Here is a 26,848-nt window from a genome sequence, read left to right on the forward strand (position 1 = left end):
CATCAAACTCTGAACTGGAGAACATTGCGCATTGAAACGGAGATGAAATGGAACCCCTGCCCCTTATTGGCAAGTATTGTTGCGCACATGTTGTCTCGAAAAGTAGGTTCCTCCAACAATTCTACGCTTGTTATCGTAAACCCCAAATTTAATTGGATGCAGTCTTTCTTAATAAACCATGTATAATTTCCCTTCTCAACTGGACAGGTATACTTTAAAAACGTGCTATACAAAAAGCCAAAAAAAAGCAAAATACTAAAAAAAAAGTAGGTTTTTGATACTTACCGAAATTTGGACTTTAAAGTGAGGCTTTTTTCCCCCTCACTGTATTCCTCAATTAGGTTAAAATGCATTTTGTTTCAATGTAAGTGAATACCCCAACAAACTTTCAATTTGACCTTTTCATCAGATTCTACACTTAAATATTCAACACAAAAGTACTTTGAGAAGGTCTGCCTTCTTTCTTCTCATCTCTCTGTCTGATCAGAGCAGTTGGATACCTTCCGTGAACGTTTGCTCTTTTGACTGTTAGTTATTCCTACTCACTCTTGCCAAACGCTTCCTCAGCATGTATTTGGAAGGATTAACTGCATGTGTATTTACAACTACTGTTACCAGGAAACCTTGACAGCCACAGTTGATGATTGTTAGCATCAGGCAGCAAAGCCTATTAATAAAAAGGTTACGTTTTTGATTAGTTCTATCGTTTGGTATTTGATTGCGTCTTTAAAATACTAATATATTTCCTTTTCACCATGAAAAAAAACAAACCTGTATTAAATACTTTGGCCCAAGATGGTTGAATCTCTTCCATCAGTCTGTGAAATGGGACAGCTTTTTAACAACTTTATGACGCACTTTTTGTCATTTCCAGGTTTTGATGGTCGCATCCCCAGAATCGGGACACAAAATCTCTTCTGATTTAATTGACGGACCACCTAGAAGCCATATGGAGCAAAGGTGTAACTGAATCTTACTGGGTAGTGTTTTTCAGTCTCAGGTTCCGTACTTGAACTTCTTTTTCAGGTCATGTGATTACTATCACCTACTTGACAAGTTCAGGTTGCGGCGATGCTCTATTTCACTTTGGTGGCAGCTTTTAAATCCCCACAAATTAGCTCCAATTCTTAAGTAAGGAAAATCTTCTTCAGCTCCCACTGTGCTCATTTCTCCAAATGACAAATGTGACTCACACACTCATTTACCTTGAGAGTTTAAAACGTTCTGTGAACCGATAGAAGCCAACTGCAAAACCTGGAGTCAATAATAAGCAGGAAATTCTTCACTCAGAACATTCTGTATTCAATGTATGATTTCTCCTAAGTGAACCTAAATGAACCTTCGTGGAGCATAGGAGTCGAGGGATTAGCGTAAAACTGCAAAGGAAAAAAACTTGTGTATGTTGACAGAATGAATTAGCGAGATCATTCGGCCAGTATTGATTACATTATCAGTTCATATCAGATTGTCCCATTTGAATCCACTCTGGACTGGGCGCCAGTTCATCACAGGGTATGTTTAGACTATTCACACCATCACTGGGTGAGATATGAATCCAAGCTGCCTGCACATATGCAAGGAAAGTAAACTGCTATAACATCAATGAGAAAAACATTTCCCTAAACATGTAAATACTGTATAATAATAGTGTAAAATGACCAGCTGACCGTTGGTGTAGTTTGGCAATATCAGAGACGCTTATTTTAAGGCAGTGTGTGATCTAAATGATTTGGACGCTGTTATGTTAAGGTCAATGAAGAACATATCGTTGCTTCAAGTACATATGGTTGAATACATCTGTGTTGTTGTGACCGTATAGTCAGTATGTTTATTTATAACGATTGTATAGCTTTATAATTCACCTCCACATGCCATGACCACATACACTATGATGATTTCATGAAGGATCTGAGCGTCAGCGAGGCTGTAGCACCTCCTGTGCCCAGGGACCCAAGGCCAAAGCTCCTCCCCCTCTTCATCCACCTCCTCTTCCTCTGCCGCATAGGATCACCACTCTCCCTGTCTTCTCTCTCAGAGAATACACATTATTTAGTCTCTTCTTGTTCACACATAATATTAAGAATATAAAAAACGATTGTCGGTGAAAGTTCTTTTTGAAATGTCATTTGTAGAATGGGTCACACTTCTTCAAGTTGGTAGGCATATATAATCCTGCGACATTCATCTCATTCTGCCTTACAGTAAATCCGTACAGCCCATCAGCACAAGCAAAGAATTGAAAAGTCTGGAAGTCATTACAGGATGATTGCATCTCACAAATGAAAATGCAATTGGGTGGGGGGGAGTAGAAGTAAAATAATGTTTCCGCTGCAATGTCCCCATAGTGTATGTAGGCGGAATTTAGTTAAGTATGCATCAAAGTAAGTAGATGTATGCAGAACGCGTCTTTTTTTTTTCATTTCACATACTATTATACAATACATTTGACAAGCTTCTCCCTTTTTTGCAGTTGAATTATGAATAGAAAGAAGAGACGGACATAGCTTGAACTGTGAGGCACACAAAGACCAAAAACCACTCACACTCACACACATATCTAAGGACAATTTAGAGTCTTCTATATACCTAGACTGCATGTTTTTGTAAAGTGGGAGAAAATCCATCCGGGCATGGGGAAAAAATGCAAACTAACCGGATGGCCGGAGGTGGAACTTAACTCACAACCCCTGCACTGTGAGGCAAAAGTGCTAACCAATCTTCCACCATGCCACCCTGTCCAGTTAGTTCGTAAATTCCATTTTATGTTATTTTGTCTTTCAGTTTTGATATAACCATGCAAGTTTTTTTGTTTTTTTTTTAATAGCTAAGATGTTTGATGCATATGTAATTCATTATGAATGGAGCCAGAAGATAAACATTGAGTGGCGTGTCTTGAAAACTGGAACATTTTCCATTCTAAATCGTGATACTATTTTGCTGGTTGTCTTCTATCCTGGTCTCCAAGGATGTGGTTAGGTGCCAGGCTGGTGTGGATTCCTGAAATAAAAAATAAACTGTGTCATCACTTCAAAGGCAAGAATATGGGAGGAGGATACAGCTTGACATGAGTTTGCTGCAAAAAGTAAAAGAAATAAACCAGAGTGCACCAGTGTTCAAAATTGAGACTAGAAACAAAAACAACGCAAATCTGGACAAGAACAGTGAACTCATCTGTGGTTAGCTTGAGAAAGCAGTGGTAAAGTATTGGACAGAAACGATCCATTGTCGGGGCACTTGCAGAATAGTACAGTTACACATGACCAATTCTCCTGTACATTTCTCATTTGAACGCACCTAGTGTCAGAATAAAAACAATGAATTAGTCTTAAGTGATCCAAACTCCTCAGTGAGCATCTAAAGGCCAATGTGGCCCACAAAAGCAAATAGTCGTAATGTTTCTTGATAAACACATGTGTTCCTTACGTTTTGACAGAAGATCCGTACTAAATAGAAAGAAAAAAAATCAATCTAATAGATGTTACAAAGGTTTTTTTCAGCCTTTTCTTTCTGTACATGAACAAAACAGAAAAGAATTGTATACTAAGGCCCAATAACATTCTGGTTGTTAAGAGCACACATGACCTCAAATGCAGTTAGTCTTAGCTTCCATGACCAAATTCTACACACTGATGAGTGCTCTTTTTTATGTGTTTACATATTTAATATTTGACTTCAAATGCACCAGGAGCCAAAAATCTATTGGGGAGATTGTGCAAGAATATTTTATAATGCCAGCCCTTGAAGCCAAATGTGGTTCATTGGTATTGCTCAGTTTTTGGCAGGATCCTCAGCCAAAGCCTGTTTGAAGTAAATCCTCATGAAATAAATTTTTCTCATCTCTCCCCCCAACGATTATATTTTTGACTCTCACGTCACGTCTGTGTGTCTCTCACCTGCTTGCAGTATTTCAAATCTCTCAGGAGCCAGACGTGTGTACTTTTGTCATACTGAAATGTTTTGTATCTGTGTGTGTGTGTTTTTAATGTTAAAAACACTTTAAACCTCAATGGTGAGGTCACAGTTTGGAGAAGACACTCGGTGTCTGCAGTTGTTTATCAACCTAAGTGACACCGCTTCACATATATTGATCTTGTGCCTGTGGAGCTTTGCTTGGTGGTTCATGGTCAATAATTGTTGAATGATCTTATGGGAACAAATGTAAAAAAAAGTGTTGGAAATTATTTTTAACTATTATTTGGGATAGGATTAACAAGCCATTTTTATTATCCTTGCCATGGAGTCATAGAGCTAATGTGTCTTGGGCACTTAACAATAATTAAGTCGAGCTGTCACTTTGCTTGAAATCTTTATTTGTGGAATACTGTATATTACAGTATATGTTGATTGTCCTACTATATTTCTGTGGTGTCACTGACTTTAGTGGCGGCAATGTGTTTTTAGTTCCACTAGTGTGTTTTCAGTTCCACTAAACCAGTTGTTCTCAACCTTTTTTCAGTGACGTACCTCTGATGAAATATGTCTTCAGCCAAGTACCGCTTAACTCACAGGTGTCAAACTCAAGGCCCTGGGGTCAAATCCGGTCCACTACATCATTTTATATGGCCTGAGAAATGCTAATTATGACTTTCTGGCTCAAATACTACACTTTCAAGTTGTCTGCAGCTTACACGTTTTGTTTTGTTATCAATAAAAACTGAGCACAATTGAGCAATGACGTCTTTAAAATTGTGTGATGATCATACATAAAATGTTTTGACTTCACAGTCATAACGGTCCTCCAACAGAATTGGAGGACCGTTATGACAGGTAACAATAGTTACAATGTGGCCTACGGTAACGAGGAGTTTGACACCAGTGCAAAGCAAAAAGACTTAAAACATACCATCAGTGTCTGATTTATTAAACTATAGAACCTTATTTTGAATTGGTCCACAAAAAAATAATCAACATAGTGTTGGATTATTTATAGAAGACATCTGTTGTCAGAAAGAAATAACTTAATTATTGATAAATATTTGTCCACACAAAATCAACGTAAAGTGTCATATAATTTCCCAAAAAGAAATAATTATAACTAAATATTTGTCCACAGAAAGATATTCAACTTAAAGTGTCCTCTTTTGGGATAATAGTAGAAATCTGTTGACAAAAAGAAATCATTAACTTGACAGGTAACGAGAGGTGGCACATGACAAGTTGGGTCGAACCATTCTGGTATGGGAAAAGTCTGGCTTTTTAAAATAAAGTTATTGAATAACCTACTGAACATAAAATTTGTTTTATGAACTTATCATAAAACATTTCACTTATTCAGATTATTAAAAAAAATAATTTAAAGGATTTTTGCAAGTTTGCTTGTTTTACTTAAAAACCCGAGTCCCGCCTGGAGTTCCTTCAAGTACCCCCAGGGGTACCCGTAAACCCTATTTGAGAACCAATGCACTAAACAGTTTTATAATAATAATCACCCCAAAAATAATAAAAGCAGGGTAAAAATGAACAGTACCATGATAGTGTCATGTAAAATAGTTTTGTAACACAATATACTTTGCAAGACAAACATTATTAAAATGCACAAGTGCACTTTATTAAGTTTCCTGTGTGTTATATCCAAGTGTCATGCACTCTTGTTATAATTAAGCCTTCCATTTTTATAACACTACTTATACTCATTAGGGTATAAGTGGTGAGCTATTGAGCATATTCAACTTGACCTTGGATGTGAGTTTCATTACGGCCTGGATTGTATGGCAAATTTAGAATCTTCAATAACTTTACAATGCGTGTTTTTGGAATGCATAAGGAAACCCGGGTGTTTGTGAAAATTAAAACAAACAAGACTCGAACCCCAAATCTCAGAAGTGCCACCTGTTATGATGGATATACGTTTTATTGTAATATATCGAAGTGTTCAGACTTTCAGAGGAACTGACAGTTGTGAGGCTACTTTTCATTCTTCAAATCCCTGTTTGAAGTTTCCCATGCATTGTTTTTCATCATGCATGAGCCGAGTGACATTCTTCTACATGTAATTATTCACTACTGCTTTGAATTTGTGTCACTGTAGTGAATCCAAATTGTTCAAAGACAAATCAGAAACTGTCTGTACTTTCTTTTGTTCCCAAAATGCAATGCGCATTGGCAGTGGCGTTCATCGTTTTTGAGATGTAACCCATCACGTAGATCCATGTCCAGCCCTCCTGGTCCCTCCGCAGGACTCCAAGAATGAGATGCAATATCAGCTTTTCTTCCTCTTACACCACAGAGGGAAGCCTTTGCAAAACCCTGATGATCTCCAGACGCAAGTTAGCGCTTGCAAGCAAATGGAAACACTTTTGTATCACATTCTTACATTCTTTAATCCAGTCTCACATTGCAGACATAGCAGGAATTCTATTTCGGATTTGTGGCTTTCAAATAGCTTTTCTGTTGAAACATCTTCAAGTTCACTCATCGAAGACGCCATGTTCTTCATGAAAATTCAATGATGTCTTCTGTCACATTCCAGCCTTTATCGAGACACAATAAGGGACATACTGTGACCAAAATTTATCTCTGGAATATTCAATGGTAGGTTGGGAGAAAGGGAGAGATGGACTGGCCCATCCTGGGTGATTCATTCATCTCCCTGAATTCCACGCCGTATGTGCCATGAACCATTGATCTAACTGGCCATATCAAACAACCTGCCAATGGGGACCAATCTTATCCCACCTCCTGCTCAAAGCCACCTTGTTTAGGCTCATTTCACCAGCAACTCTAATTAGGATAAGTTGTCTTGAGCAGTGGTTCTCAAAGTGGGGTCACCTGAGGGTCCGTGGCCTGAGTGCAGGGGTCTGTGAAATAATTTGGGTTATTAATAAAAAATATACAAGTGCGCTAATTTTATTTTAAATTGCGAAAGTATTCATGACTTTTCAATAAAGTAGTCAATTCAACCAGTGTAATACATTTTTAAAAATGTAATCATTTTAAAATTTGTTAAAATGCCAACGAGGCAATGAAGGCACCAAAGTCAAAGCGGCATTTTATTTCATAATGCTGTTTTGGATTAAATAACTGGCAACAACCCGCTTGGGGGAAACTGACCCAGTTTTGTTACTTTGCATGAAAAAAAATTAAAAAAAACGGCCTTTATGTTCATCTTAAATTTTTTTTCTTGTTTTGTTTCCACAAACATTTGCAAATGGGGTCCTTGGAAAATTAGCTTTCTAGAAGGGGTCCCTGACGCCACAGTTTTAGAACCCCTGATATAGAGTAACGGTTTTCAAATAAGGGTATGAATACGCCTGTGGGGTTTGAAAAGGCGCTTGAGAAGGTGTTTCAAAAGTGCTTATTCAAATATCAGTAAATCTAACTCCATGCCATGACAGGAACAGTACGTAGTTTTCTTTTCAAATTAAGAACACATTAATTAGAACACGAAGCATGAACCTATTGCTAAATTGTCTTATCGTAACCCCTTTGCAAAAAGTATATCTTAATTTGGTTAAGTTTCATACATATGGATGCGTATTGTTATTTGTGATGCAATTTTCCAGCTGATAAGCAACAAATAAAAGAGGTGATCTGTCTATTGGATTTGCCGACTAAAATACGTCTAGGAATAGCACTATAACTGTAGTCTCAAAGTTTAATCAAACAGATACAGATGGCATGGCACTCTTTTTGTTTTTGTTCTTTGTCATCACTAAATGCTTTACTTCAAAATAAACTCTGATCATAAGGGGCAGTGAAAAAGTACTGAAAGGCCTCTAAAAAGTGATTTCAAGTGAATGGGCTAGTGAGTGCCAAGGGGAGGATGGGCAGCATGTGGGAGGCGTCACGTGCCAGCGTGCCTGTTTGTGTTATTGTGTGCGGGGCTCGTGCAAATGACGCCATCGGAAGGTAATTATGTAACTGTGCTTCCGAGCGGCCCGTTACAAACGGGTCACAGTGGCTAGATTTGATTGACGGCGCTCCCTCCCCGAGGGCCCACTATAAGAGTCGGGAGGAGTGGCTCGGTCTTCCAGTCTGTGGATGTAGTCACACGGAGTGGGATTCTCCTACTCCGGTACTGGAGGTGCCGCTTTGTCATCTCGCCTAAACTTGTCGCCTTTTTATTTCATCTTTGTTGCTGGATTAACACGGTTTTCGGTAAGTTGTTGTGCTTTTACTGGATCATGTGCAGATACTAATTCATCAACCAGTGCTTGTCAAAAGACTGTTTCATGGCATCTGTTACATTAAGAAAAATTGAGCTTAGATGATGATGTTAACACTTGTGAAGGCTGCAAACTAATAAGAATATTTCTGTTGTGTTTAAAGGCAAGATGATACTCAGATACTTGATGACATTATCAATCCTCATCCTCCACACTCTAGCTCAAGGTAATAATAATTTACTTTTAACAAAATAGATCGTTTAATCTGAAGCCTTTTTTTTTTTTTTTTTTAATGTAACCATGTCGTATTCGTAGATGGTGAGCAGGAGGATGACACCTCCTTCGACTTGTTCGAAGTTAGTCACATCAGCCGCAGGACATTGGGGGCCAAACTGTTCCGGGGCCAGAACTCTGATGCCCCGGCGTACCGCTTCATCCGTTTTGACCACCTGCCCCCAGTGAGCCCCGCCATCCTTGGGCAAATCGTACGCCAGATCCAAAACAACGAGGGCTTCGTGTTCGTGGCCAGCATCCGGCAGGACCGCAGCTCTCGGGGGACCCTGCTGGGTTTCGAGGATGCCGACGGCCGGCGCCAGTTTGAGATCGTGTCCAACGGACGCGCCAATTCCCTGGACCTGGTCTACTGGCTGGAAGGAACCCAGAACATTGTTTCGTTCGAGGACGTGGACCTCTCCGACTCGCAGTGGAAGAACCTAACGCTGCAGGTCCACGGGGAGAACGCCAACCTGTACGTGGGATGCAGCCTGGTAGACAGCGTCATCCTGGACGAGCCTTTCTACGAGCACCTGCAGGCCGAGGGCAGCCGCATGTATGTGGCCAAAGGATCCATCCGGGAGAACCACTTCAGGGTGAGTGAGTCAGGCCTCCCATGCACTGGTGCTGGGTATGACTTTGCCGTTTTGACTTTGAATTATGGGGTAGTTCCATTTTAGCCGACAGTTTGTACATTCCAGAGCAACTCATTGTTCCACATTTAGACTCTAAATTGCAACTTTCCATGTACCAATGAATGAATGTGGAGAATGCAAGCATGAAGTCTTCGTTTCTTTAATACGTACTATCATGAATAGACGCGGGAGTGAGGGGCGCTTATATCATTTAAACAATGGCTGTTCTACTCTTCGTGGCCCCCCTCTCCAGGACTTGACAGGTGTCGGTTCCTCAATGCATGAAGTATTGGATTCTTGAAATTGCGCTGCGAAAGTGCCCTTCAGCTAATTGCCGAAGCCACAAAGAGCCTACCTTCGAGCTGCTCCCTCCCTCACTTGCTTGCTAATCTGCCTGTGCCTGTGCGTGGATCAATTTTAATTTGTCATACTCCTTATATCACATTATAAACGATTTCTAACATCAAGTTTCACTTGATGCTCTGTAGATTTTCCAAGCTCCAAAAATGTGAAAACGTAACAATAATAACCACAATACCAAAAAAATCTACTGCAATAAAATGCCTTACAAATCCACAATTATGCTGACCTGTAGCTAAAGAAAGACAGTTGAAAAATAAAACAAAAGCAAGTGTTTATTCCAACATTTTTTTTAGAGTATTAAGAATAATTATATAGTAAGGCTACGTAGGAAATTGCTGGTAGAACAGCATATTCACTGATCCTTGTTTTTGTTTTTTTGTTTTACATTGAGGTCCTAATTGTCCACAGTGAATTCTATTCCCATTTTTTATTAATTTAAAGTTTTGAATTTTTCAATTCGGACAAAGCGACCTTGATATTTCCTCATTTGACTTTCTTATGCCTTGAACAACCCTTTAGAAGCTCGTTACTTAAAGTGCAATGATTAAAACACATGATAGGATTGTGATGATTTTTTGTTGGATTCACCAAACAGGGTCTTCTGCAGAATGTGCGTTTCATCTTCGATACCACAATCGAGGACCTCCTGTTGAGTCGAGACTGTGAAGTTTCCAAACAAGGTAAAGTGTCTTTTATTTCGGACCCCTCTTGACTTAATGTTCAGCACGTTCTCTGGTACTCAAAGCAGAAGTCACCCACCGAAAAATTCCCCAATGTGTTAGCCGGAGTGGTTTCTATTTCTGTGACCTTGAGAAGCCAAAGGTTGTGTCAAACATAATTATATTTGCAGATGTGGGCCACTCACATGCGAGTGCGCAGTCAGATCGGAACCGCACTAACTTCCCACACCAAACGTTTGACTGCGTGCGCTCAGCTGACTCACAATTTGAACTTTGTTTTAAAGTGGGTCAAATGAAATGCAGATTAGATGTGTGGCAAGACTTCCCAGCATTACTACCAAGAAAAAAAGGAGTTCGCGGCTGAAGGTTGTGAAGGTAGTGTGGACCGCAAAAATATACGCGCACACTATTATTTCCACTGCACAGAGCCTTGGGAAAGAAAATATGAAAGGGAAAGTGAATACCACACTGCGGAGGGAGCCTCCACATGCAGCTGCACATACTGTACGCTCGCACACACAGTGAAGTCACAACGTTGGCTGATTAGGTTGCTTTTGTCAACTCAATCAATGCTCTCATGAGAAATTGAAGCTGCTGATTCTCAGTGGTTCTCAAAAAGACTCAATATGTATCCAATCATGTTACACATTCTAGATACAGTGGGACAAAGTGATTCCATGTGAGGTATGCTTTGCATAACAGTTGTCAAAAAAATAAATAAAAAAAATGTCTGCATGACAAGACTGAGGATTAAAAGGGCCATAAACTCATCATTTGTTGCTTTTGAAAGAAAAAGCAGTGCGTGTACTTCAGGGATTGAATGATGGTGTATGGATCCTTTCATACTCGTCATGCACACGAAGCATGAAATCCTCCCGAGTTTTGAATGAATCCACCAGACCAAGCAGGAAAGGAAACACATTTGACCTCCAGCTGCTTTGTCGTTGGGTAATTTCGGATGATTCTTGATTTTAAAATGTCCTATTCTGCCATCAATCTGCCTATTTATAATGCTTGGTCCAAAACCTTTGCAGATTTACTTTGTCTGTCATGCATTCACTTAAGTCATTGTGTTATAACTCATGCTTTGTGGCTTCAGGAAGAAAAAGAATCTTAAACTGGGTGGAAGTAAAATCTTAAATTGTCATGTGGCTCATTGTGCCATAAAGATGTCATATGCTTGGATGGCATCTGTGCTACTGAGATCATAGTGAGCTACTAGCAACAGTTTCTCATTTCTTTGGAATGAGGGATACAAGAAGTACAGTTCGGTTAAAGCAGTGCTTCTCAATTAGTGAGACGGGCCCCCATGGGGTGGCGTGGATAACCCCAGGGAAGTTGTTTTTTTCTTTCTTTTTCATGTGAAGTGTCATTCCAATAAAATAAGAATTTTCTTTTTTTTTTTTTTTTACATTCAGGCACTTTGATGCACTTGTTTTTTTCTGTTTTAGACTAAGATGTAATCGTATAAAGGCTGTAAAAAATAATTCACAGATGTTGAAAGTTGAAAGTTTTCTTTTGTTAAGGTTAAAAGAAAGTTTCCTCCTTCCTTGGATGGGCTTGGCAAAATATAATTGAGAAGCACTGAGTTAAAGAGATACTAAACTTATTTAGCCATTTGCAGTTTTGGAGTCAGTACCCTCTCCATAATTAATATGATAGCCAAATTATTTTTCACATACTGTTAATACCTTTAAAATCAATTTTTTCCTCTTGCTGTACTGTAATAATGTATTTTAAATGTTTTACTTTTACACGAAAAAAAATTGCAATCAAATTCATTATAAACTAAATGTGAACTTTTTTACTGCTAAAAAAATAGATAAAAAGGTTTGAGTTTTGTTGTCTGTTTGCAATATGTTTGGATTTTGTATAGTTCAAAAGTCCAAATACACAATCTTGCATGCATGCATTGCTTCAAGAAAGGAGATAATGCATTCACTATGATAAATGAAGATAGTCCCTATTCACTTGGCTGCGATTCTGAGGCGCTCACCATCGGACATGCCCGCAGTATAGCGAGCCAGGTCAGTGTTGACTGAACTGTAGTGGAAATGTGGCTTGACAGTTTGACAGCTGGGAAAAAAACCTTCCTGTTGAAAACCAGAAGCCCAAAAGACAGCAACAGAGATTCTGCCGTGTGTTCATCTAGATTAATTGAATTATTTTTGTTTCATGATCTCACCGGAACGTCAAAATAGCCAGGCTCTAAGTAAATTTCACTGTGTGGTCAGCTCATATTTTGTGTCTACTTATCCAAAGGGTCATGGAGATGAATGCAAAACACGTTTTTCTCATTGCGCAGAACACCCACATTTCAGAGATTTCGACTGCTGCCCACTCCTTTTACCCCCACCTTCTCCTCCACTCCCCCACACAGCTAACTGTGGAAAGATTAACCATCTCTTTTACTGCTGACGAAGCATCTGTTTTTGGGAATCCAAACACTACAATCCTCACATTGTGGCAATCATGTAGTGCTTGGCCTTGAATAACTGGGAAATCCCTATACTGCTTGATATTTGTAATGCTGTTTTCCATCCCTCTGATGTGTCTTCTCTTCCAGATGATGCCAATATTGTAAGCGAGAGCACAGATATTGTGGATGTGAGTCCTTCCATCACCACCAACATCATTGGGCAGAAGAGAGACGACGTGGGCTCAGAGATGTGCGACCGCTCCTGCGATGAGCTGAGCACCATGTTTCAGGAGCTCAAAGGCCTCCGAGTGGTTGTCAGTAATCTCATCGACGGCTTGCAAAAAGTGGTAAGAAGCAAAGGGCGGAATGTTGTAGCTCGATTCGCTTTTGGGTGATGTATGGATGAGTATACATTAGGGTCAGGATGAAAGATCTCACAAGATTAGAACGCTATGAAATGTGTCGTCCATGCACAGCCCAAGATTTTTTCTTTTGGCTGTTTTTTGCCTTGTTGGCTCAGAAGTGCAATCGACTAAGTACACAGAAGAATGCACTGCTTGTTGATGCACTGCATGACAGTAAAAAAAACAGCCGCTTCAAAATAAACTTTAGTGTACCATAATATATATGGACGTTAATGCCCTGGTGTGCTATATTTTGAAGTGGTTCCTTGCAACGTGCTACAACATAACAGTTTTAGACTAGGCTGTAACCCGTATAACCGCCGTAAAAAGTAACAGTTGTTTAAAGTTGATTTAATTGCTTTTTTCTTTTGCAATGTTTAAAAAAGGATGCAGTTTCAGGTATACTTCTACAATTTATATGGATAATAATCTTATTTATAGTCAGCGTGTTGAGTCGGGGGTGTGTGTAAAGTTTTCTCTTTCCTGGGGGAGGGCTTAGCAAAATATATAATTGAGAAGCACTTGCTAAGCACAGTTTTAATTTAAATGAAAAGAAATGGGGATTGATTGACTGATTGATTGATTGGATTGATTGATTGATTGATTGATTGATTGATTGATTGATTGATTGATTGATTGATTGATTAAAATTAGCGCTGCAGATATCATAGGTTCTACATATGTGGGTTTTCTCAGGGTAGTCCAGTTTCCTCCCACATTCCAAAAACATGTAGGATAGGTATTGGGGCCTCTAAATTGACCTTAGGTACAATAAAAAAATAACTATAAAAGCTAAAAGATGAGCCTGTAACAAATCTGTTTATGTCTGCAAATGCACACTCAAGCGTTAATTTATCTGTAATCTGCTCTGGTGCAAAAAAATACATCTTGAAATCTGGAAATTCATATTAGGCATTATTTTAAATGACAAATTTTGCTCAATTTTGGATTCAATCTCGTGACACCTCTCAACTAGGGGGATTTGTGTCTCATCCCATCCCTTCATGAATTGAAGGGAGCGGACATTGTCCTGTCAATTTCAAAAGTTAGAGGTTTTGAGGTAACCCAGATTACTTTAACAGCAAGTGAAAGCGTGGCTGTTTATAGCTAGTTGAGGAAGCTCAAACCATATGACTCCTGTGATCTGTGGCATTGTGTCAGGCAGATTTTATGACATGCTGCATGTGGATATAGGAAGTGTTCCCCTGGCAATGTAGGGGTCCAGTCTAAGGTCTGGCTGTATTTAAACAGCCCCTGTGCTTCCTCTGGGAGCCTCTCAGCAATAAGAGAGTCTGGGCATGAAGCTTGGAAAAAAATGGCTGCGATGAGAAGGGTCCCTGAGGCTCGTCCAGATCGACTGGTGTCTTTGACTCCAACGCCGCACGCTGCTGCCTCCCTTCAGCACACAGGCACAAAATGTTGGCAGCAGTTTATCGAGTGACACTTGCCAAGTGTGCAGGAGTCCAGCCACAGACTTATTGCTCTCCATTTGGATTGTAGGTTACAATGAAAATTTCGGAACTATTTCACTGTTTGTTATTTATAATCATTTGAACCACATTTACTAGCATTCACATTTTCTCATCAATCTTTACTCTTTGTGGTCTGTTTACATTTACTCTGAGATGATAGTACCTCAAAGATAGCATGAATGATTGATTTCTCTCTAAATATGGTGCCACTTTGACTGTTTTGGTTGCAATAATTAGCTGTTTGTATTACTTGATTCTTATTTAATTTGAATTTAATTTTATCTGCGCTTATCGTATGTCAGACAGAGGAGAACACCGTCATGAAGGAGGCCCTCGGAAAGATGAAGAACACCAAGGAGAAGAACATGTGCTGGCAGGATGGTCGACTGTTCGATGACAAGGAAGACTGGGTTGTAGACAGCTGCACCAAATGTACCTGCCAGGTACACTTGACTCAAATGGATCAACTCCCTTTCAAAAGAATGGAGTACTATTCACAATGTTTTGAGCGATTCGGCTTGATTTTTTTGCTGAAGCTGGTTTGTTTTTCTGGAAATATGAGAATGATTGCCTCTGTGCGCTCCAAGTACACAAACCCCCTGCATCGTTTTCCAAAATGTAATGTATCCACACACACCACAAAACTGGCAGACAAGGTTTTTTCCACCCAGTACTATATTCTACCATAGCATTAAGAGATTGATGTTATGATTGGATCAGTTTATTTAACTACAACAAAAACTCTCAAAATAAACGTTTTGTATGCATCCAATTTTATTGCAAAATTGTGAAAGCATTTTACATGAAAGGTTTTACACAATTAAATCCAAATTGCCTCGAATATGCATGCAACTGATTTTTTTCTTGATGGCAGGAGTCCAAGGTTGTGTGTCACCAAATTACCTGCCCCGCAGTGGCCTGTGCCAGCCCTACATTTATTGATGGCGAATGTTGTCCCGTGTGTCTGCGTAAGTACTCAACAGCAACTATTGGCCTGAATCTTCCTCCTTCCTGCAATTTCAATCAGTTTGCTGATGTGCACAATTTATCTTTCTTTAAAGAGAAGGTCTCATAATATTTTACCACTTCAATTTCTTCCATAATCCTCCCTCATTAAAAAAAAAAAAAAAAAAAAATCTATGCAAACATTCGCTCACAATACAAACACTGCTTGCCCTCAACTGGACAATAAAATAAATAGGGAAAATTTATTTTGTGTATATATTATTTGATGACTAAATGATGTTTATGTACAACTTTTTTATATTTAATAATTAATATGAAGTTTTAACTTATACATTATTGTGGTTACATTGACACATGTACGACAAGTGAATGTTTATACATCAATTGAACTTAATTTTTTGGTTATTATTTTTAATGTGACTAGCAAAAGGCAGTGATCATGGCTGGTCTCCTTGGTCCGAGTGGACAGAGTGCACTGTCACCTGCGGGACAGGAACTCAACAGAGGGGAAGGTCATGTGACGCGACCAGTAACCCCTGCACAGGACCCTCGATACAGACTCGCAAGTGTAGCCCAGGAAAATGTGACAGTCGCGGTAAGAATACGAATCATATTTTGATGTATTGTTATTTTGACAGTGTCCACAAAGTGTGAAGGGCGGGAAGTGATGTAAATTTGGGAAAAAGTCGCCTCTAAAGATCACCAATGAGATCTGCTCCAGAGCAGCATTCCAAAGTGTTGTTGAATACGAAGGAGGTTGGACTGCATAGTCGGCTTGCTGGGTGTGCCCAGTAGAGGTTATTTCCAAATAAACCCTTAATTCATGTCCCAAAGCCCAGTGACTCACTTTTGGCTGTCATGCAATTTCAATGACTGCTCATTTGTATACAATATAAGAGTGCGGGGATTTGGACTACATATTGTTGGATAAAATGAACATTTGGGCTTCTTGAGAGATTGAAGGACTGTCATGTTTTTTGTTGAGGCTAACATTACAATGCATCTGTGTAAGTGGCTGAATCAGTCTAATCGCTGGGCGATAGCTTACATGGTGGGATGTAAACACTGGGCGCAAGAACCTTGGAGCAGCTTCCAAAGTGAGCCATGGCCTCCAACATCACATAATATTTACTTGTAGAAAACGCGGTTGCCTTTTTTGTGTAATCTTGGCAGATCAGACTGTTTTTTTTTAATATGCTGTGGAAGTCTTACTTGTATTTGTGCTGCTTACGTCACGTTTCAGTTCGCCAGGATGGAGGATGGAGCTTGTGGTCACCTTGGTCATCCTGCTCAGTAACCTGCGGAGAAGGCCAGATCACCAGGATACGACACTGCAATGCCCCCATGCCTCAACTGGGGGGGAAAGACTGTGAAGGCAACGGCCGAGAGACGCAGCGCTGCACTGCAGAGCCTTGTCCGAGTAAGCACGGCAGCACAACTGCCTCGCAGGTTGCCTGAGGCAACATGTGTTTTGGACTAGCCTCCTACAAAAAATGTTGACCTAAATTCTGCTATCTTTCTTGTGGTGTTACTGTAGGTCCCCAGTGTTTGACTCCCCAGAAAGTAGACCATTTTTTTTCTCCTAAATTATCAACTCAATCCATATTTTTTTGAGACTTTACCACTAAATACACTATGGCTATAATATGTGAGCAGTGAACATGCACCTATTGAATTTCTGTGCAAACAACCGCTTATGATCCTGGAGAAGACAACAAAAGTGGAGTCGCCCAAAGTTATTAGCATTAGTGTCAAGATGTTGAAGTGATTTTCCAGCAGGCACTAAAACCGAATTTTTCCTAGCTATTTTCCCGAGCTGCTATCCTGTATGACATGTACGCTACAAAGTTGGAGTTTTTGTGTCACTTTGTAAATTTGCCCGCTTCCAACTGAGTACCAAAGATGTTTTCGAGGCAGTATACCAACTGTTTGTAAGGTGTTGGTGTGAATTCACAACATGTATGTGGATTAACACCAAACTCACTGTTCACTGCCTTTTAATTTACTTTCTCAGACACTGAAGTTATTATCACACAAGCATGATTTTGTAGTATGAGGAAATAAGCAAACAGCTTACAAAACCTCATGTGTTTTATCAGTTGATGGAGGTTGGGGGCCTTGGTCTCCTTGGGCAACCTGCTCAGCAACATGCGGCGGCGGTATCAAAAGTCGGAAACGTGAATGCAACAGCCCTCATCCTCAATACGGTGGCAGAAAGTGTATCGGAGAGGTCAATGATAGTGACAGCTGCAACAAAAAAGATTGTCCTGTTGGTAAGTGTTTGTTTAAGAACTCAAGACTCTTTTCGGATATTGATTTGGTTGACTTTCAGACTTGGGGATGGCTTATTGTTTGCAATGACATGAAATGACATTTATTTAAATACCTTTTGACACTTACCATGTGAATACTTTGCAGATGGCTGTCTATCTAACCCGTGCTTTGCGGGAGTTGACTGCAGCAGTTCTCCAGATGGTTCCTGGGAGTGTGGACCGTGTCCGGCTGGTTTTCGTGGAAATGGTACCCACTGTGAAGATATCAATGAGGTAAATGTTTTTTGTTCCATGACATATGTTAACAAGTGGGATGTTTCAGACTGAGCTATGTCACGATCATCTTTTTTATTTCTTTCACTCTTCCAACAGTGTGACATGGTGTCTGATGTCTGCTTCAACGTGGGCGGACTGCAGCGCTGTGTCAACACCGATCCAGGGTTCCATTGCCTGCCCTGCCCTAAACGCTACAAGGGTACCCAACCTTTCGGGATGGGGGTGGAGGCGGCTAAGAAGAACAAGCAGGTAAAGGCATAAGTCTAGCCTGATGTTGATAGAAAACGGTCATGTCGTAACAGAGACAGCATTTAATCTAACAAAATCAAATAAAGAGAGCAGCCTCCAAAAGACATTATTTTTACACATGCTTGATGCATATTGCAAGTCAAATATTACACTTTTAATGGTGCCTTTAAATACAGTAATATAACATATTTGAAGTCCCTATTTTCCACGGCTAAAGCTACAAATAATACGCTCCCTCTTGCTCCTTTAGTGGCTTTTGCAAATGCTATAATGCCATGTCCCAGTTGCATAGTTATTTGATTTGGGGATACTGGAATTGTCTCACCGCTGGCAGTGAATGATTCCATTTCAGGGTTTTTGATCAAAGGCTTTCCTCTCACTGCCACTCTCTTCTCTTTGAGCTCATGGAGTGGCTTTGAAAGCAGAGTCATATTTTGGTCCGGCGGTAATGAGTGGCAGCTGTGAGTACCTTAAGAAGCGGTGGTGAGCCACAGTGGGATGTGCGATGCATTAAGTGGGATTCTATCAAATCAGCAACACTCTAAAACACTTTGTCTAAGATGTCTTACTCAACCATCTCGATTTGGAGCCAGACAAACAGTTGACAACAATCTCAGACCATTTCGACGTTAACTCCATTTTAAAATCTCACAGGTGTGTGAGCCAGAGAATCCCTGCAAGGACAAGACACACAACTGTCATAGATCTGCTGAATGTATTTACCTCAGCCACTTCAGCGATCCAATGTACAAGTGTGAGTGTCGCACTGGTTATGCTGGTGATGGCTACATTTGCGGGGAGGACTCTGACCTTGATGGATGGCCCAATAACAACCTTGTGTGTGGAGCCAATGCCACCTACCATTGCAAGAAGGTAGTCAAAATTATTTGATTCCCTCTCCTCACATCATTCGTTTCATGGAAACCAGGCTTAGAAGCCCTTCTTCTGTCATTTCAGGACAATTGCCCTAACCTGCCCAACTCTGGACAAGAAGACTTTGATAAAGACGGCCAGGGAGACGCTTGCGATAAGGATGACGACAATGATGGAATCCTGGATGAGAGGGTGTGATATATATATATATATATATATATATATATATATATATATATATATATATATATATATATATATATATATATATATATATATATATATATATATATATATATATATATATATATATATATATATATATATGTACCTGACTTGGACTTGAGCACCAAGATTTGTTTTTCTAACCAATGTACTTTTCCATCCTTAGGACAATTGCGCCCTCCTTTATAACCCTCGCCAGTTTGACTTTGACAAGGATGAAGTAGGTGACCGCTGTGATAACTGTCCTTATGAGCACAACCCGAACCAGATTGACACAGACCACAATGGGGAAGGGGATGCCTGTGCTGTAGACATTGATGGAGATGGTAAAAGAACTCCCAAACTGTGACAATGATTAATGCCACTGTTGTGTCTTCTTAACCCATAGTCCACCTTTGTTTTCGTAGAAATCCTGAATGAGAATGACAACTGCCCTCTCGTGTACAATACTGACCAGAAGGACACAGACATGGATGGAGTTGGTGACCAGTGTGATAATTGTCCCCTGCTGCACAATCCTCTGCAGGCACGTTATAATACACTGCACCTCAAAAGGTACCACAGGTATACATGCTCCTAATCATGTGTGTTGTACCAACAGATGGACATAGATAACGACTTGGTGGGAGATCAGTGTGACAACAACCAGGATATTGATGAAGACGGCCATCAGAACAACCAGGACAACTGTCCCTACGTGGCCAACGCCAACCAGGCCGACCACGACAAAGACGGCAAAGGAGACGCATGCGACTTTGATGACGATAATGATGGCATACCTGATGACAGGGACAATTGCAGACTAACCCCCAATGCTGACCAGCTGGACTCTGATGGTAAGGATCAGATGTTGTTTGCTGTTTTTAATCATTTTCATGACATGTATAGATAAGGCTGGGCAATAAATCAAACTAGTTTGATTAATTCATCCATCCATTTATACTCTGAAATGCTTGTCCTCACATGGGTCGCAGACTTGCTGGTGCCTATATCAGCTGTCTTTGGGCAGCAGGCAGGGTATACCTTGAACTTGTTGCCAGCCAGTTGCAGGACACATAGAGACAAATGAACATTCACACTCACAAACACACAGAATGGCAATCTGGAGTGTCCAATGTACCTGCCATGCACGTTTTTGGGGAATGTGGGAAGAAACCGAAATACCCGGAGAAAATCCACACAGGCACAGAGAGTTTTGCACAAGATTTACACAATATTTTTGAATGAATCAAACCTTTTCAAAACAAATGTTGGATTTATTTTTTCAATTATAGAAAATATAGATGTTATTTTTTGGCCATTTTGCCCAGCACAATGATTTATGACTCACTGCGATGAACTTTATACCCAGCAAAAGGTAGGACATAAAATTTATCAACTACCACTGTCGATTTTTTTTTCCAGAACAATGAATAGAAAACTAGACAACTAGATAATCAGCAGTACTCGAGACCCCAAAACTGCACTACTTTTTCATTATGGCGTTCAATATGTTTTTAACCTGTGTCCAATGAAAAATGCCAAACAGCCACATGGTCAGAGGCTTTGTGGTTGTTATCGGCCACAAATAGTGTTGCCATTCAAAGAAAATTTAATGAATAAATTAGCACCAAAACTTGAAAAGTGGAATACATGTTCATTTTCCTTTACAATGTATGTCCCGCTTATTAACTGTGGATCTAGTTAATTATATACTACTAGCAGTGCCGTCAAGTTTATCAAGGTGATTATGTTTGATTTTTTACATCTGCCTTTTCATAGGTCTCCAATTTCAAGTCATCGAGGGCCGCAATGTTTTCGATTCTTCTCACTCAAAAACACCTCATTCAGATGATTAACTCATCAGCAAGCTCTGCAAGGATCTTGAAAATTATCTTCATCATTTGAAGTGTGTTTTTCATCAGGTGTGTTTGCGAGAGACGAAACGAAAGCATGCAGGATTGCGGCCCTCGAGGACTGGAGTTTAAGACCTATGCTTTAGATCAGGGATGCCCAAGTCCGGTCCTCCAGAGACCCTGTCCAGCCTGTAGGTGGATCAGGTGTACCGGATGCAGGTTACATGGAAAGCAGGGTGGATAGGGGCTCTGCAGGACCGGACCTAGGCACCCCTGCTCTAGATTAACGGTAAAAGAAGCTAGTTGACAAAGCAATTGAATACTTTATATGTAAGTAGGACTATGTATGCATCATTGGCGGTAAATACACAAGTCAGGCACAAAGTTCTGATTAACAAATGCACTTCTGATGATGGCACACTCACTCATCTGGTGTTCAAATTTTGCCCTATTGAGTTTTCCTGAAGTCATGCATGAAATGTAAGAGTGGAAAGAGTGGAGTTCTGTGTTGGCACCGCTAATGTCAATCCAAATGACTTCAGCGAGCAACCCAAAAGGGCACACGCCAGCTTGTTAGGATTTTATTTGTTTTAGCTTTGCTCTTGATTAGTTTGCAGTGCCCAAATTGTGCAGGGTTACCTGGAGTTTATACAGCTGTGTGTAACTGGAAACAGACTGCTGCGAAGGAAGGCCGTGGTCACCGATGCGTTCACTCTCTTCACAGCTTGTCAGATAATGTTTATTTGACAGAAGTGTAGCTTCGTGTGCCATAACAAACATGATGACAGAAAGCAGCGAGCTACTTCCATGCAGCGGCCTTCATGACTCACGGCAACCTTTCCACTGGGAGCTCCAAGCCTGCTGTCTGGCTCGAGAGGACCTCGGATATCATCAGTTGAATAGTTATCACGCCATGACAAAAGATGTCTGCTTTAGCTTCAGTGACTTGGAAAATGTGCTTAACTCTACTCACAGGCCAGTTCATTAGGTACAACTCAGAAAGTTATTCTTTTGTCTTTGGCACACACAGAAGAACACTGACCTCGGCCAAGGAATCTTTCACAAATGTGATTTGTGTTCATCCGTAGCTTAGCAGGGTACCCATGATACAAACTGTGAATGTTAAAGCCCGTCTCTGTGTCTTTGCCAGGTGATGGAAGAGGTGATGCCTGCAAAGATGACTTTGACAATGACAATATCCCAGATATCCTCGACGTGTGCCCAGAGAACTCCGCCATTAGCAGCACAGACTTCAGGAAGTTCCAGATGGTCCACCTGGACCCGAAGGGAACCACTCAAATCGACCCTAACTGGGTGGTGAGGCATCAGGGCAAAGAGCTCGTACAGACTGCCAACTCTGACCCAGGCATTGCCGTCGGTGAGCATCGCTCATTAAAACTGCTTAAAACTATCATTCGAAAAGCGGAAATGTGTGTGAAAGTGATGTTGTTGTCTGGGACCGGCAGGCTTCGATGAGTTCAGTGCTGTGGACTTCAGTGGCACGATGTACGTCAACACAGACAGGGACGATGACTATGCAGGCTTTGTTTTTGGCTACCAGTCGAGTGGGCGCTTTTATGTGGTGATGTGGAAGCAAATCACGCAAACGTACTGGGAAGACAAGCCCTCCAAGGCCTTCGGCATTTCTGGCGTGTCTCTCAAAGTGGTCAACTCCACCACCGGGACTGGAGAACACCTCAGGAATGCTTTGTGGCACACCGGTAACACTCCTGGAGAGGTAGGCTACCTCTTTTTTTTACTTTTTTTTTTTCTTGAAAAGCTCTGTGTTTATTTTCATGTTATCGATTTATGCAGGTACGCACTCTGTGGCATGACCCAAAAAATATTGGCTGGAAAGATTACACAGCTTACAGGTGGCACCTCATCCATAGACCCAAAACCGGTTTCATTAGGTAAAACGTTCACTTAATGTTATTCTGTTTATGAAAACCATACAAGAAGAGACCATCAGAGAAATATTCATTTCATAATTAGTATTATGAGGACCTCCCTGTATGAAGCAATACAATTCTACACCACTGCCATTGACGACTGTGAACTATGAACCAATTATCTATTTTTACTGAGCTGGTCAATGACTAGTTTAAACAAATTATTAAAATTAAAACTCTATTATGCTCGCATTTTGTGCGATAAGTAGAGTGAATATAACGTACACAATGAAGAGTTTGGTTACAGACAAGTAAAGCGTGATTTGTCACATTGTTTGCAGGGTTGTTGTGTACGAGGGTAAACAGATCATGGCTGACTCGGGACCAGTTTATGACAAGACGTTTGCTGGTGGAAGGCTAGGATTGTTTGTCTTCTCACAAGAGCTGGTTTTCTTCTCGGATCTCAAGTATGAGTGCAGAGGTTAGTAGAAACCATTCGAAATCTCTATTTTATTCTTAATTACATTTTTTTCCTATGATTTTAATGAGCTTCCCGTGAGTGTTTTGTTTAAAACCAGCTGTTTTTGCCGTTCAGATATTTTGCTGTTTTTTTTTTTTTCTTTTGGAAATTTATTGTATGTCTGCACTGTACTCTGACTTTGGTTGAGAGCTTAAAAATGAGTAGCATGTATGCATAAATGTGATAATGATGCAAAGTGATGCTCTTAACCCTTGTGTAGTATTTTGGGTCATTTTCTTCCATGTCATTCTAGCTGTATTTTAGCCAAGGGATGGTACACTCCTGGTAGTGTGATAACTAAGCGGTCGAGCCATATTGAACTCTGACATGTCGTTTCCCTTTGCTTTCCCTTTGATGTGAAATGCCTTTGTAGTAAAGATCAAAGGATTGGATAAAGTACCGCACAGGGGTTAAACAGCACATGTGAATCTATATGAAAATATCAGAAAACCAATGCACAACATTTTTGAACGGCCAACTGCCCAACAGATGTTGTTACAAAGTCCAGCCTTGAGTTTGTTTTCAGAATCAATATTTTCTATGGCATACTTTACTACAAAACAGTCCCACATTTAGACAACAGTTTCCAAATAACATTGTTAACGTGACAACACAAATAGTAAAGATAAGTTAATTCAAGTCCATGTTGCAAAAATGAGTCCATGCTATGAAATTCCCCGCAGCAAGTTTATATATTTTAGTCAGCAAAATTACTCAAATTCACCCAGGAGTGAGTTTGATCATCGTCAAAATTCTGGAACTTGAGTTTATGTTGACTGAGAATACAGTAAATGTTGTTTTGGATCCAGAGGACGGGGTAAATCTAATATTTACTCTCCTTTTGGTAACATTGCAATAATCTTTTTGACATTTAGAGAGTACCGAGTGAATGTTTGTGTTTAAAATCATGCATATGCAAAAATGCTCTGCCTTGCCAGAAGCCTTCAATTGTTTATGCAGCTCTCGAATTGGCTCGATTTAAACTGGCAGCTGTGAATATCTGGCTATGCAGAGCTTGGTATTGCAGATACTTTTTCGTAGCAGCAGTGTGATTGTGTGTATGCATTAGAGCACCAGGAAAGCAGAGGTACAGAAGACCTCTTGCTTTTCTTAATGTGATATCAGAACCATCTAAAAACCCATCAACGTGTCTTTTGATATTCAGATGAACTGGAGTTGCCGACAAGGTTGACAAGGTAACATTGTGTGTGTTACGTGTTGCTTGGTTGGCCTAAGCACATTTTTAAAAGATAATGTCATGCTTTGTTTTGCGCTTGTCAGCTTTTTATGTATACAATGCACCAGATGCATTGTGGAAGACCTTGTGAATGTGCGTGCGCACCTGTTTTGTACACGATGTGTGTTTCAAGGACTTCCAACTTTCTGTCCAGTATTGAAATATGGAAAAGCCTGCAGCCTTCTTGCAATCATTCATGATGCCCATGCACCGCGCGCAAACATTTGAGTCATTGCTTTTGACTGCCAGGCCGTCACCCAGTGGCAGTGATGTTGCGCGTCTTGATTAAAAACACGTAAGTAATAGCTACTATTTGTTTCTGCAGATAACTGAATCAAGATGACGGGCGGGGGATCTCAAAGTAAACATCACATGATCACTGAATGCAATGAGACTTTCCATGCTCTTCCATGTCACCACGCTGGTGAAGAAAGCATGAATCTGATTTCCTGTTTTCCGGGTGACTTGTGTCTATACGTTCCCCTCACTGGAGGGTGCTCGGGAGGACGGACGTGAGCGGACGGGTGGCAGAAACTATGCAGAATATTTCATTATAACAAATGTACTTATGACTACGTTTTTTTAAGGATTCATTGTACAACCACTTAGATTCAGTTTGTGCTTTCCTACACAATGTGACCCAAACCGTGGTCTGTTTGTGGCTTCTTTTTATTTTGGCTGCTGTACAGTTTTTCACAATAACAATATCAGTAATCAAAGCATAATTTTACTGTTCCAAGTCTTTTTTATCCTGAATGTGGACTTGAGTGAACAACTTTTTTAAAGCCATTTTAGTAAATGCCAAAGATGTTTATACTAGTTTGTATTATATTTTTTTGTGTAAATTATTTATGCTTGTTGCTTGTTTTATTTTGGACATTTTTGCATTTTTCTTCCCTAGAGTTTGTATATATTATTTATTTGTTTACACTGACAAAGCACATCTTGGAGAACCATAAATGTCCTGAAGAAATAATCATGTGTTTACATCTTCCCTCATTATTGTCAAAGTTCATGCAGCTGAAACACTTTTGCAGCAGTTTACTTTGGCAGTATCATAAGTGAAATAATCTGAATGTGTGTTTTGGAGGCTTGTTTTCACCTTAATTCTTTGGGTCATAGTTATGGTATGTGCTACACAGTGAGACATTATCACATTAACGACAAAGAGTCAGAACGTTACCATGCAGCCATTATGTGCAATGGTTTCCTTAATAATGTTGAATATTCATGTATGGTAACCAATTCTTAAAAAAGGTTTATTTGCTTAGGTAGAATATACCTTCTTCCAGGATACATTATCAAGATGGTCATTGCCTTGCACAAAATGTTATTGTTTTTTTTTTTTGTGAGATTGTTCTTTTTCATAAATAAATCTCTTGTACACCACTGCTTGGACTGCTAAATAATAAAACTTCAATCCGCTGCAAGGATCCACATATCTCTTTTACATTAGATGATGAACAAAGCTATCGACTGGTATAAAGCACAATTTGAAATTTATACAAAACACTGATTATATCACTCGCATGACTATCTAATGTGATGCTTGCTTGCTCGGACAAAGCGTATGCATATATTGACTGGTTAGCACGTCCGCCTGGCAATGCAATGGTGGCAAGGTTTGATGCCAGCTCTGGTCTTCCTGTGTGAAGTTTGCATGTTCTTCCCATGCCTTCATGGGTTTCCTCCGAGTAGGCTACTCCGGTTTCCACACACAATCCCAAAAACATGCACGGTAGATGTTGGACACTCCAAATTGCCCTTGTTAGTCAGCGGTTGATTGTCTCTGTGTGCTCATGCGATTGGCTGGCATCCAGTTCAGGATGTACCCCGCCCACTGCCCAAAGACAGCCGGGATAGGCACTGGCACGCCTGCAACCCTTGTGAGGATAAGCGGCTAACAAAATGGACGAATGGATGGTCCCCTCCTCTTCAGTACTGGTAAGCAAGACCTTTGCTAACTATGAGGCTAGGACTCATTGCTAATGTGCACTCAATAATTTGGCTTTGCTAAATTACATCTTGTTAAAGATATTGGTTAAAACAGAGTTCTAAAAGTGTTTACCTCCATTTTGGTGACGGTATGTTGGTAGAAATTTGATGTGATGGCAATAATTTGGTATAAAGAAGTTGCAAGAAAGAGTCAAG

General features: G+C 40.2%; 1 protein-coding gene across 3 annotated transcripts; it reads left to right on the forward strand.

Annotated features, from left to right (window-relative positions):
- Positions 1 to 7,988: 7,988 nt before the first annotated feature.
- Positions 7,989 to 26,086, forward strand: thbs2a (thrombospondin 2a). Of its 3 annotated transcripts, XM_088421199.1 has the most exons (23): positions 7,993 to 8,097; positions 8,269 to 8,331; positions 8,421 to 8,974; positions 9,972 to 10,056; positions 12,623 to 12,822; positions 14,654 to 14,794; positions 15,226 to 15,319; positions 15,742 to 15,912; positions 16,561 to 16,737; positions 17,417 to 17,590; positions 17,736 to 17,863; positions 17,963 to 18,115; positions 18,770 to 18,988; positions 19,073 to 19,180; positions 19,380 to 19,539; positions 19,621 to 19,739; positions 19,815 to 20,049; positions 22,199 to 22,426; positions 22,515 to 22,786; positions 22,864 to 22,961; positions 23,282 to 23,421; positions 24,626 to 24,656; positions 25,023 to 26,086. In XM_088421199.1, the coding sequence occupies exons 2-23, from the start codon at positions 8,274 to 8,276 to the stop codon at positions 25,024 to 25,026; spliced, it is 3,549 nt and encodes a 1,182-aa protein (XP_088277325.1). In that variant the 5' UTR covers positions 7,993 to 8,097; positions 8,269 to 8,273; the 3' UTR covers positions 25,027 to 26,086. The 3 variants fall into 3 exon arrangements, with proteins under 3 accessions (XP_088277324.1, XP_088277323.1, XP_088277325.1); XM_088421198.1 differs by lacking the exon at positions 24,626 to 24,656 and having other exon boundaries at positions 7,989 to 8,097; XM_088421197.1 differs by lacking the exon at positions 25,023 to 26,086 and having other exon boundaries at positions 7,989 to 8,097; positions 24,626 to 24,660.
- The last annotated feature ends 762 nt before the right edge of the window (positions 26,087 to 26,848 follow it).

This window comes from Hippichthys cyanospilos, chromosome 8 (genome assembly GCF_059441005.1).
Source record: "Hippichthys cyanospilos isolate Australia breed blue-spotted pipefish chromosome 8, RoL_Hcya_1.0, whole genome shotgun sequence".
In the NCBI taxonomy this organism is placed as follows: Eukaryota; Metazoa; Chordata; class Actinopteri; order Syngnathiformes; family Syngnathidae; genus Hippichthys; species Hippichthys cyanospilos.

What these genes read in the sequence shown, in the direction of transcription:
- thbs2a (XM_088421197.1), top strand. Translation starts at nt 8,274, where the DNA reads ATGATACTCAGATACTTGATGACATTATCAATCCTCATCCTCCACACT. An exon ending in ACTGTGAAGATATCAATGAG is followed by an intron (nt 17,864 to 17,962) that starts GTAAATGTTTTT and finishes CTCTTCCAACAG; the next exon opens with TGTGACATGGTGTCTGATGT. An exon ending in TGTAGACATTGATGGAGATG is followed by an intron (nt 19,540 to 19,620) that starts GTAAAAGAACTC and finishes TTGTTTTCGTAG; the next exon opens with AAATCCTGAATGAGAATGAC.